Source organism: Prionailurus viverrinus, chromosome C2 (assembly GCF_022837055.1).
Source record: "Prionailurus viverrinus isolate Anna chromosome C2, UM_Priviv_1.0, whole genome shotgun sequence".
Lineage (NCBI taxonomy): Eukaryota > Metazoa > Chordata > Mammalia > Carnivora > Felidae > Prionailurus > Prionailurus viverrinus.
This window is the reverse complement of record NC_062569.1, coordinates 134,193,892-134,207,382: the sequence shown is the minus strand read 5'-3', so window position 1 is coordinate 134,207,382 and position 13,491 is coordinate 134,193,892. Positions and strand designations below refer to the sequence as shown.

Below are 13,491 nucleotides of genomic sequence, written 5' to 3'. Positions count from 1 at the left end.
AATAGATAGGTAAAAAGGTGAACAAACGGACTTGAAATAACTTCATGCCCTTTGTGTATTTGTAAGTGATTTGGATTCTAACAGTTGAAATGCCACATTAAACGAGGCACTTGTAACTATGAAGAATTAAATCACTTGGGGCGCCTGGGTGGCGCAGTCGGTTAAGCGTCCGACTTCAGCCAGGTCACGATCTCGCGCTCCGTGAGTTCGAGCCCCGCGTCAGGCTCTGGGCTGATGGCTCGGAGCCTGGAGGCTGCTTCCGATTCTGTGTCTCCCTCTCTCTCTGCCCCTCCCCCGTTCATGGTCTCTCTCTCTCTCTCTGTCCCAAAAATAAATAAAAGTTGAAAAAAAAAAATTAAAAAAAAAAAAGAATTAAATCACTAGCTCTGCTAAAATTGCAGTTACTGAATTTTGACTTCATTGTGAATATGGCTTAAATGGCTTAATTCCAGCTATTCACTAGTAGTTTCTTGGTGTGAAGATGTTGCAGGCCAAAAGCACATTTAGAAGTCCCTTCACACTTTCGAACTGTAACTTCATCTGCATATAACACAAATGTTAGCCTTGACCAATACCTTTGGTCCCTTATTAAAGGACACTACGTATGGAAAATTTTTCAACTTTGTTGCATATGAAAATTGCTCAAATTTTTAGGTTAGATTGTAAGCATCACAATAGGTTTTATTTGCTGATTTTAACTGTGTGTAAATTCAGTGAGCCGCTAAACAGGAGAGTTCTCCTGAAACCCCTTTCCCTTACTACCATAGCTGTTGTGGTTGCCTGAAGAAACCCTGGACCAAGATGCAATCTCTACAGTGGAATGTGATCTAAGGCGTGGTTCCCAAACGTGGCCATATGTTAGGATAAACTTAGAGATTTAATGTAAAAATAATATATATTTTTAAAGTCCTCTCTCCATTCTAGACTCATAAAATCAGAGATAGAGAAAGGGAAGCAGGCGACAGTGTTCTTTAAAAATACTCCAGGTGATTCTATTGTGAAACTGAAGTTGAGAACCACAATCGAGATCGAGATGATTTAAGATAAGTGATAGAAATTAGCACTAACTGAGGTTCTTTCTATGATCTGATCAGAAGAATAAAAGTTAAAGGAATGTTTTTAAAGACTGATTCAGAGAAATTCAAGCATATTTTAGGATGGGCACAAATAGTTCTGAAATACCTACTACGAAGATCTGTAGAAAGTAACTGTGGTGGATGGAAAGTTCCTTATATGTCTTTTTCATAATCTTCAGGAGAAATGTAGAGCCATCTAAGTGGAAAGCAATCCTAGGACTGCAGATGACATCGAATCTGACTTCTCCTCACATAGTAACTCGGTTGATAGATCAAATTGTCATAAACCCACATTACAATAAACGAATAAAGGACAGTGACATCGCCATGATGCATCTGGATTTTAAAGTGAACTACACAGGTAAAAGAAATCAGTTTTAGTCATCTTATCTGGCCAAATGCATTCAAAGTTAGATTTGAAATATTATTAGTACCAATGAATTAATAGTGCATAAAAGTTGGATAATTTGTTATAGAAATCATTATAACTTAAATGGAATTGGGGAATGGAGTGGAACATATTCAATTATCTTCATCAAGGTGTCTAAATCCAACTTTCTAGAAAGTTGGCCAGCAGAATAAAACATTCCAAGCTCTCTGTAATAGTAAACTCAAAGGAGCAGCTGGGAGAAAATAGGTGATTACAATGCATGCCTTCTGTATTTCTCAAAGAAAGGCAGGTCCATCTACCACAAAGAGCAGTGTAGGACAAACAGAGAAGAACATATATTCTAAGAGTAAAGTGAGTAAAAATTAAAATATCCATAGAATGAAGATTTTAAAGGAGTTTTAACAATATTAATAGAGTGGCAGCTGGAAGACTTCCTCCAAATACCTAGATAACATGGTAGAAATCATCTGAGGGAGTGAACTTTACACAAAGGGTTCTGCTCAACTCCATCCTTTACTCCAAAGACTTTTCTAACCCCCAGTGAAGAGAAAGTGCTACCATTTCTGTGCTCTTTTGGAATTTGGTCTACACACATATTAGAGCACTTATTAAAGGCAGACTATTAATTATGTAGCCCTGTCCTTGAAGGTAAGCACCACATCTTACTCATTTTTGTGTCTGCCCTTGGTCTTACATGTAGTGGGTGCTTAATAAGTGTCAGGCAGCTTGTAAATTGTTGGAAAGGGGCTTTAAAAGTCAGTGACCAATGCTAATGCTTCCATAAGTACCCTGTAAAACAATCACCTAAAAGCTTTTTTAAATGTGGAGATAACTGGGAAAATCAGAACATTTGTCCAAGTGTCTTAATTGACCCTAAAGAAGAGCCATACCAAGATTTTTACAGAACCGACACTGTAAATAGCATGATTACTTAAAATCAAATATAAATGACCAACTCTAGAACTAAGACCTTGTTTACATTATTAAAGAGTAATTAGGATACAATGTAGAAAAAGATCCCAAAAAGACCACTAGTGATACCTAGTCCATTATCAAAGAGTGCCTCCTGGAGATGCCTCTTTCCCCTAAGATTGATGTCTAAAAAATGTTCAAGCAATTGATGTCTAAAAAATGTTCAAGCAACAAAAACAAAAATACAGGTTTTTTAGATAATGTGCTGAAAATAATTGATTTTTAAAATCTGTTAGAAATGCATGTGTGTCTGTTCTTATTCTGTTTTTCCAGATTATATACAACCTATTTGTTTACTGGAAGAAAATCATGTTTTTCCTCCAGGAAGAATTTGTTCCATTGCTGGCTGGGGGAGGCTTATACATCAAGGTAAATTATCAGACTCAATAAAAAGAAAATGTCTACTACTAAGAAGTATGCTATTGCACTATCCTGTGAATATTTTCAATATTTTTTGCAACTCTTATAACAAGTTTTCCAATAGCTCTTAAAAGCACTGTCAGGTTTATATTCATATGGTGTGTATTTGTGTGTGTATATATATATATATATATTTTAATCCAGGTTGTGTAGAACATATTATAAAACTATATTTTTTGGAAGAGAGTTCAAGCATTCCCCAAACTTAGTATGTAATTTTAGTATTATAAATACTCTGATAAAGAGAAAAGATACATCTATTTAAATGAATATTACAAAGGTTATAAAATTTACTTTTGTAAATCACATAAAGTCTGATCAAAAGCCAAATTATTACCTGTTTCATTTTCCAAATCAATAAAACTATCTTCATTTATCACATAAAGGCCTCATACTCACATTCCCTAAGAAATGAGAAAAGAATCCCTTTTAACTTCAACATTCTGACTCACTCTACTGATGAGCAGATTCAGATGTGGCATAAATCTTACACTGAAGACTATAAATTGACTCGTTAGCATTATTTAATAAGATGTTTTCCAAACACAGAAAAGATGCATATTAAAACTAACTGAACATATTTTTTTAAACACTCCAGTACTTTATTCTCTCTAAATGTAACTACAAGCCATGTTGCTTTTGGATTCCTAATAGGAGTTATTCCATCTAGGACAGAATTTTGGCAACTTATTAAATATTAAGGAAAAAGGAAAGGCACTATATACTCTGGTGGAAGAACCAGGCCTCTTGAGTCCCAACAGATCGTGACCAAGATATTTAAAAATCTTAACTGTACAAGATGAAAAGCCACAGAATCATGTGGAGAGATGCAGATACCAGAAGCAAAGCATCTAGAGTTAAAATTCCCATATTCCTTGTAAAAAAAAGGATGATGTTCTAAGTCAAATCTTTGCCTAATGATTTCGACAAAGGTTCTCCACTGTAATTACATTATGTTGCTGAAATGCCTCATGTCTTCTGTCCATAAAGTATATTGAAGTCAAAGACTGTATATTCTTGTATTTCCTCCACTTGAAAAATGCCATGATTTATTAAATTTGAAGCCTACAGAGTAAAAATGATTCCTAGATAGATATTTTCTCTATCAGACTTCAAACTAAAAGACATTTATGACCATGATGTAGACTCTTCAAAAACAAATTATCCACTAACAAAGTTTAAGACTCTTTATTCCATAGGAAATGGGTATTTCTTTTAAGAGCTGAGTAAACTTGACTCATTTATTTATTGTTACTAAAGATATGCATTTAATTGGCTTAAGAAAGGTCGCTAAGAGTGGTATGGAGCCAAGGGAAATCTGCATCTGTGATCAGTTTCATTTAGGAATAAATGGTCAGGTCATAATTAAATACTTCCTGGGTAATGGAAATTTTAATGAATTTTATGAATTTTGCCTTATGATTTCCAGATACCTAGTTGTGTAAAACCCAGTTCCCTTCCACCTTTTGAATATATTACACTAATCATCTAGGAAAACCATGAACATTGCTTTACTAGGAAGAAATGAAGTGATATTAGTTGACTAAATTAAGGCAATTAGTAAACTTAAAATAACTTTACTGATATTTTTATGTATGTCTTTTTGTGTGCATTAATTATCCTAATGGCAATTCACGTTGACAAATAAATATTAAATATAAAAATACTGCTCAAATTTTTCTTTACCGAAGAGTTTGTCCTAGACCCAACCATTTTTTGTTCCTTGATAAGTAGCAAAATTGCCTTTGACTTTATAATAGTTTACAATAAAAACTACTGGTCCATCCTCAATGAATGAATGGCATTGAGATGCTGAATTTCCTCCTCCATATTCACCTCTTTTACTAATTTTTTAAATGTTTATTTGAAAGAGAAAGAGAGAGGGGCGCCTGGGTGGCTCAGTCGGTTAAGCATCCGACTTCAGCTCACGTCACAATCTCGTGGTTTGTGAGTTCAAGTTCTGCCTCGGGCTCTGTGTTGACAGCTCGGAGCCTGGAGCCTCAGATTCTGTGTCTCCCTCTCTCTCTGCCCCTCCCCTACTCACACTCTGTCTCTCTCTGTCTCAAAAATAAATAAACATTTAAAAAAATTTTTTTAAAAGAAAGAGAGAGAGAGGGCAGGCAGGGTAGGGAATGAGAGAACAGGAGAGAGAATACCAAGCAGGCTCTGTACTGTTAGTGCAGAGCCCAGAACACGGGGCTCAACCACACAGTGCTCCATGTTCATAAACCATGAGATCATGACCTGAGCCAACATCAAGAGTCGGACACTTAACTGACTGAGCCACCCAGGTGCCTCTCCATCTTCACCTTTCAAAACCCATTGTCAGACTTCAAAAGTCAACCAGTGGTATGCTGTTGGAGTCACTGGCACCAGCCAGAAATTGCCGTTTGTGCATATCTCCTCCCAACTCCTGTTCACTGTCATGCTGGTACCTTGAAATTGGCCATGGTTGGAGTGTTTACATCAGGCAAATGATACGTATCGGGGATTTTTTTCTTGAAAACCAGTTGTTAAACATTAAACACACCACTGAGTCATACACACACACACACACACACACACGCACATTTGTTTCCTGTCTTTTTAGTGTGTGGATTAAACTTAAGCTTAGCTGGAAATGAAATCACATACATTTTTGCAGCAACATTTACTGCAACATATGAAGTCACATACATTTAGCTGTCATATGCACTAAGTTATCATCAACCTTCTGCCTTTCTTGAGGAACCAAATAGAATTGCTAATTAGTAGAAAGTGCTTATCATGTACCTTTTCTGAGGCACTAGACAGACACCTGCTTGTTTCACATCCCTCTTGGGAGTAGTATTTCAGTAAACAGAGATCCATGCTTGCAGTAGATGAGTCATTTTATAAAAAGCATGGAAATATACTCTGTTACAAAACGCCTCCTTTCTCTTCACCTGCACGTGGATGACAAGCTGATTGCCCTTAGACCAGGGCACAGCTCATTTGAGCTTTGTCTTTTGCTCAGTGTGCACCTGCTCATTCACATAGCATCACAAAGTTGCTGAATGCCATTATGAGGGAGCACCTCTTCAGGTGCCAAATGAAAAGCCTCCTGGATTTCTGAGTTGTTGCTAATTTCTGTAAATGAAACGTTTTGTGTTGGTGGGCTTTTTTCCCCCATGAGCAATACTGTAACCATTTACAAATACTGAAAATGCCTAAAGACTGTCTAGTCCAATCCACCATTCCTGCTAGCCCTTGGGCACTAAAGAAGTACTTTACTGTTATCCATTTGGCAAGATCCACAGATGGGCTTTATTATGTGCTTTAAAATACTAAGGTTTAGCATTTAGTTCCATTATATATACACACAGTACTCGATAATGAGAGTGAACTGTTGGAATAAATAAGACTGATGGTGGCTCATTCAGTGATGCATGTCGATCACTTCTGACTGGCTGGCTGCATTACCATTTTGAACAGGTCCTACTGCAAACATATTACAAGAAGCTAATGTTCCTCTTCTATCAAACGAGAAATGCCAGCAACAGATGCCAGAATATAACATTACAGAAAATATGGTATGTGCAGGCTACGAAGAAGGAGGAATAGATTCTTGTCAGGTAAGTATGTAAAACTGCTCATCCTACCTTTCCAGAAAGCATTGCTACATAATCATTTGATTGCTTGACAATGATTAGGGAATAAAGAGATCGTCATTTCTTCTTTTACGAAAATGTGACTTTTCGTTTTTTATTTGTGGCCTACTTGCATAGAACTTCTGGGTGGATGTGAGCATTACAAATAAAACTAATTTTTAAACAAGTATTAAAATCGATAGTCTTTAGAGATGAGGCATAAAATTTGAATATGTGAGATAGTCAGGCGAAATATGTAGTGCTGGGCCCACTGTTGACCTGAAGAGTATACATCTTACCTAAATAAAATTCTAATTCTTTAAAACCCTATACAAACTTAAAACAAACAAAAAGTAAATCTGAAGGCCAATATCACCTAATGGCTTCTAATTTTCAACTCTTGTTTTTGAATATGGGCCAAAGGTCCAGTGACAAAAAATAATTTTTTTGTAACAATCAAATTTTTTAGGTTTATTTATTTTGAGAGACAGCATGAGCAGGGGAGGGGCAGAGAGAGAGGGAGAGAGAATCACAAGCAGGCTCCACAGTATCAGTGTGGAGCCCAACATGGGGCTCAAACTCACAAACCGAGAGACCACAACCTGAGTGAAATGAAAATTCAGATGCTTAACCGACTGAGCCACCCAGGCGCCCCTCCAGTGACAAGAAATAATTTCTGCACAAGAACCAACCTGGATAACCTGGCTAGAGCCAGTTTGCAGCTAACCACTTGTAGGAAGGTTAAAAAATAGAACTTACTCAACAGCCTGGCATAACTCTGGATCTGGAACACCTATGGTAGAATTTTCATCTTATCATCTACATGGCATTTTAGAGATGTAATAACATGAACTCACTGAATGCCAACACGGCAATATATTTGAAGTATCCATAGCTTTTGACTTGTGTGACCATCAGAGAAACTTCTACCCACAAGCTACCCTCATTGAGGACAAAAACATCTTACCACCTAGAAATAATGTAGCTGTTAGCACCATGCAATCCACATGCACTCAACAAATAAAAAGTAAATTCTGTGAGATTTTAGAACAATTATTAATTTTTAGGTGCAGCATGAAGTAGTCATGAAGAGCGTAGATTCTGTTCTCAGATTACACTTATTTTTCACCCTTGCCTTAATACTTATGGGTGAGACTTTGGGCAAGTCACTTAAGTTTTATTTAGAGGTTTAAAAATAAGGTAACACATATAAGGCATTTAAGTAAGCACTCAAAAATATTAACAATTTTCATTATAAGACTTTGTAAATAAAGTTTCTGGCATTTTTTTGTATTTGAAATTAAGATATTGATGCATTAACATCTACTGAATTAGATTAAACCTGATAGCAGTATTGAGCAAATGAATAATATACAAATGCAAACGTAGTAATTTATACCATGATAAAATCTTTCACTTTGTTAAAGTGTAAACAACTTGTTACAGATATTAACACACATATGTCACCCACAATTCGACTTGATACAAGACTTTTTTCACATACACTTAAGCAGATGAATCTTTATATATATCTTCTTTATCTTTATATATATCTTTATATATATCTTATATGTATCTATATAGTTAAGTCTGTGTCTCAAATCACGTTAAACTTTCAGCTTGGTTTTGCATTTATTCTGCTTGCATAAACACTTGCAAATTCAAGACAGATAGGATAGCTTTCTTGTTTAAAATTTATCTCTGGATCTTATTCGTTTTAAAATGAAAAGTGTGCAAAGGTAAGATATATTGCCACTTAGAGGGAGATTTATAGAATTATCGTTCAGGAGGGAAATCAGCTGTACAAAGTCAATTACAGTTAATGGGGGCTGTGTGGCAGGAGCCTCATGCACCGGGTAGAAAATAGGGCTGCCGATGCTACTGATATTAGGGTTACATTAAGTCAGTAACTCATGCCAAATCTCTGAAATCTTATATTTGGCTCTGATTTCTAGGGAGTCTAAGTATGTTGTTCATTAGCAAGGAAGGAAGCTCCCACACAGGGAAATGTCTTGTGTAACATGGTATCGTGATTGAGTAGTCAGTAGTCTAGAGGGTCACATGATTTTCTTTGTTCAACTTTAATACTATGTTATACAAGAGGATTAACTAAATAAGAACACAATGGGGCACCGGGGTGGCTCAGTCCGTTAAGCATCTGACTTTGGCTCAGGTCATGATCTTGCGGTCTGTGGGTTCGAGTCTCGCATGGGGCTCTGTGCTGACAGCTCAGAGCCTAGAGCCTGCTTCTGAGTCTGTGTCTCCCTCTCTCTCTGCCCCTCCCCCACTCACACTCTGTCTTTCTCTAAAAAAATAAATAGTAAACATTAATTTTTTTTAAATGAGAATACATTAAAATTATGAATATGCCATTACTGATATATCACTTGAATAAGCTCTACGAAGCATTATTTTCCCCCATAGTTGCAAAGAATTTGCCTTATTAGTCCTCCATATATTCTTAAATATCTTCTGGCTTACCAAGGGCTTGTGTTTTGGGGGTAGATGTCTGGATTTTAAGGCACAAGTGGCTGTAGAGGTCCTCTCTCTATAAAACTAAGTGAATGACACAAAGAGCAAACTCGTTTTGCTATGTAGAGCCTTATTCTGTACCAGTGGTTTTCTTTTTCTTTTTCTTTTTCTTTTTTCAATGTATATTTTTTAAGAGAGAGAGACAGAGAGCATGAGCTGGGGTGGGGCAGAGAGAGAGGGGGGCACAGAATCTGAAGCAGGCTCCAGGCTCTGAGCTGTCAGCCAGAGCCAGATGCAGGGCTCGAACTCACCAACTCGTGAACCATGAGATCATGACCTGAGCCAAAGATGGCCACTTAACCCACTGAACCCCATATACCAGGGGTTTTCAAAGCACAGCTTCCAATCCAGCAGATCAGAATCACCTGAGAGCCTGCTCTAGGTGCCAATTCTCAGGCCCCAGCACAGACCTGCTGAATCAGCAACTCTAAACTGGGGCCCAGCAATGTGTGTGTTAGCATACTAAAACCACTGGTATAGAAACATAAATTTTAGGTTAATGCTTTATTTTCTGGACAGTCACTCATATTTTTTAAGTACATACATATCTCTCAGATAGTGGAAGAAGGAAATATCTTCATTGGAAATAACCTCCAACTGACATGTTGGGCGATTTAAAATCCGTGTTCATGGAATCAGGGTCTAGATTCTATTGTCTTCTTAAAAATTAAGATATATTAGAAAATATGAAGAAAACTAAATGACTCCTTTAAAAAATATCCAAACTGTTAAAGTTTATTTTTTAATAATTTCTAAGTTACATGTAACTTTGAGCCTGTATTTATCCTTAATCGTTCCATAATTATTTCTGGACCCATATTATAAACTAAGGGCTTAGGGTACAGAAATAAAACCCCCAGTCCCGGCCTTCCAACGGTTTGAACACATTTGTTACATCTAGAAAAGAGGTAACCTGTGTTTGCCAGTACAATTTATGTTCCTCTGTACCCAAGCAAGAAAAGGTGCTTTTATACACCACATACTGCATTTTTTCCCCTTAAATATGATCCCAAAGACAATAAAGATTCAGGCAAAAAGTCTCTCAGGAAAATGTTTAAGACAAACTTGGGATGAACTATTTACCAATGATTGCAACCCAAGTACACAAGGCTTTAATTCCTTCATATAAGAAAATATTAAATATAAGAAAAGATTAAAAGTATCACACAATTAGTATAAGAGAGATATTTGTCAATTCCATCATTAAATAATGGCATTATGTGTTTGTATCATGTTCTTTTGCATTACACACAAATATTCATGTGCAAATCAAATATATGTAATTAACTCTATTAGAAACTGCTATAATTAAGATTTTCAAAAATTAAAAACAACTCATCAGTTAAAATCTCTTATGAAAATATGTGTGCCTATCACTACAGGTTATATCATAGGCCAATTTCAGTTGAAATGTGAAGATTTTTTTCAATTCGGATGGTGTCTAATGCCCAAAAGTTAGTGCTATCCGAAAGAACTAAAATCAACTTCATGTGTGAGTTTTTAGTTTCTGTAAACACACAATGTGTGTAATAAGTGCCTTTTCTGCAAAGTCACCCCTAATACTTAGAACATACTTGTTTTTGGTTTTATTTTTTTTGTTTCACGTTTTTATTTAAATTCCAGTTCAACATATAGTGTAATATTAGTTTCAGGAGTAGAATTTAGTGATTCATCACTTACATCTAACACCCAGTACTCATCACAAGTGCTTTCCTTAATACCCATCACCCCTTTAACCCATCCACCTCCCCTCCAGCCCACCTCCCCTCCAGCTACCCTGTTTGTTCTCTGTAGTAAGTCTGTGTTATGGTTTGCCCCTCTCTCCTTTTCCTCCCATGTCCATCTGCTTCGTTTAAATTCTACATGAATGAAATCATCATACCTCCTTTACTAAATGATCAGATTTTAATATATATTTTGGTTAGGATGCTCCTCATAGTTGTGCCTTAGAGATTTTCTTAGTCCCTATTAAAATGCCATAATGAAAGTAAGGAAACTTGCTATGAAAGTACATCATGAAGAATTAGATATAAATTATGTTTTAGTTCTCATGGTTTCTCTGGGTCCTTACCAAGCAGCAAAAGGTTCTCTTTCTTGACAGAGAGTGCTGGTGAAGATGTATACAGATGACTTTCAATTAAAGCATATTTTTGACATGTAGTTTTGAATTGATTTGCTAAAAAATAATCTTATGTATCAATTGAAAACACATCTACGGGGCGCCTGGGTGGCTCAGTTAAGCGTCCGACTTCAGCTCAGGTCACGATCTCGCGATCTATGAGTTCGAGCCCCGCGTCCAGCTCTGGGCTGACGGCCTGGAGCCTGGAGCCTGCTTCCGATTCTGTGTCTCCCTCTCTCTCTGCCCCTCCCCCGTTCATGCGCTGTCTCTCTCTGTCTCAAAAAATAAACGTTAAAAAAATTTTTTTTTTAAATCAAAAAAAAAAAAAAAAGAAAACACATCTATAATTTTCTTTTTCAATTTACTCTTTAGGGGGATTCAGGAGGACCATTAATGTGCCAAGAAAACAACAGGTGGTTCCTGGCTGGTGTGACATCATTTGGATACCAATGTGCACGGCCTAATCGTCCAGGGGTGTATGCCCTGGCCCCGAGGTTCACAGAATGGATACAAAGTTTTCTGCAGTAGCGTGTTTCCTAAACCAACATGAAAGCCATGTGGTTTTCCCATTCCACTCTAAAGAGCATGGGAATTGAGAGTTTGACAAAAAAGATTTCTAAAAGGCTTTATTCTTACCTAAGCCATCGAAATGCTGAGGATTAAGGGTGAAGACAAAAAAATAATCTGTACCATACAAAGTAACTTTTTCATTGTGAACAGTTAATCTTTCACAGAGATTTTACAATCTTTCCTCTGTAATCATTATCTTTATCATACTCTTCTTATTTAAAGGAATGCTATGTTAAAGCATATACTGCATTCTTAAAGTTTTGGCAAAATTAAGAAAAGAAGTAAAATAAACTATTTTGCACAGTATGTTATTTTTTTGAAGTAAACTGCTGTAAATTATCTAGTTCCACCTTGCTATTTTCAGAATCTCAGTAGTCTTCCTGATTTTCTATCTAAATGCATTTCCAATTTCCAATTCATCTTGAGCATATCCTTAATATTTTCCCCACTCATAACAAATATGTACTTTAGGCTCATGTCACAGACCTGGACTAAATTGATTACACATTCCTCTCAAGATAATTAAAAAGCAAACAAGTGCAAGTCTACAGATCACCCCTGTATCAAAATAAAAAGGAAATTAAATGATATTTCCATTCTTTTATTGGATCATTTTTTACCTGTATTAATCGCACCGCCCATTTATTTTAAGCTAATATTTTTTTAAGTTTCCAAAAAGTAATCAGACATATCCAAAAAATGCAACTATTACAAATGTTTTTTTCTGATCTATGTGTCTTACAGTGGATGTTTTTAACATGTGCAAAACTTACTTAGACGCAGCTGAATCACCCATTAGAAGGCCAAAAATGTGGAATAAATGAATTTGCTTCACTGCTTTAATCTCTTGGATCATTTCCAGAGTATGTGCAAACTTCTATTTAGCTTTCCACACAAAATCTACTGATTTATTTGGGAAGACAAAATCCACACCTACTTAATACACACACACACACACACGTCTATATAATCACAAGAAATAGAAGAAAGAATAAGGTTAAGGGATTGTAGACTGGCCCTACCAAACAAGAAACAAGATGGGGCTACATCTGAAAGGAATGATTCTTATTGAGGTATTGAGAATTAGGGCCGCTGTGTAGGTGGAGGTTTAGAGAAGTTCAGATAATCATGTGTTGTACCAAAAGTCACTATCTTGGGGGGAACAGAGAAAAAGAAAACAATGTCATATAAAAAGGTGTGGCCAGATAATTGGGGACTACAAATTCCTGGTAAACAATCATGGTATTTAATCTTAGGACAAAAGTCAGGAGTCTCTGAACACACTACTCTTTTTAAGACCTTTCCAATGACCTGATCTTAGGAGCAGTTGGAAAGGATGAAGTGGCAGGTATTGATTTTACTACCTGGATATTGTTCTACAATTCACCTACATTCCAAAACATGTATCAGAACTATGCTCTGAAAATACAAACACAACAGATACATCATGTACTCCTTTTCATCTTTCAAAGGTCAGCTAAAATTTTAAGAAGCCCTAAGGACAGTGTCACTGTCATCTTTTAATAAAAGGGAAGTTGATTGCCCCACTCCTCGTAATGTATGGGGTTAGTAATTGATACTGGAACAGTTACGCGGATCTGGATCAAGACAAAAGGCAAAACCACAGCCCTTGCCCATTGCCTTTCCTCTCCTGACCTGCAGCTGTTGTAGTCATGGGTGGCACAGAAGTGGGGGAAAGCGCTGTCTCCTTCCCATCAAGTCCTGACTGAAGGAAGAAATGCACAGCGGAGCTTGGAGGGAAGAGGTAGATCCCAGTCAATGTGGGTAGCCAAGCAGAGAAAG

The 13,491-nt window shown here is 36.6% G+C and overlaps 1 protein-coding gene across 1 annotated transcript in view; it reads left to right on the top strand.

Annotated features, from left to right (window-relative positions):
• TMPRSS15 (transmembrane serine protease 15) overlaps window positions 1–12,425 on the top strand; it is a 121,964-nt gene extending 109,539 nt beyond the window's left edge. The window contains exons 22-25 of the mRNA XM_047873966.1: window positions 1,256–1,437; window positions 2,713–2,808; window positions 6,313–6,452; window positions 11,491–12,425. Of these exons, the coding sequence (XP_047729922.1) occupies window positions 1,256–1,437; window positions 2,713–2,808; window positions 6,313–6,452; window positions 11,491–11,646 (574 nt within the window). The 3' untranslated portion in view covers window positions 11,647–12,425. The remainder of the gene's footprint in view (window positions 1–1,255; window positions 1,438–2,712; window positions 2,809–6,312; window positions 6,453–11,490) is intronic.
• The last annotated feature ends 1,066 nt before the right edge of the window (window positions 12,426–13,491 follow it).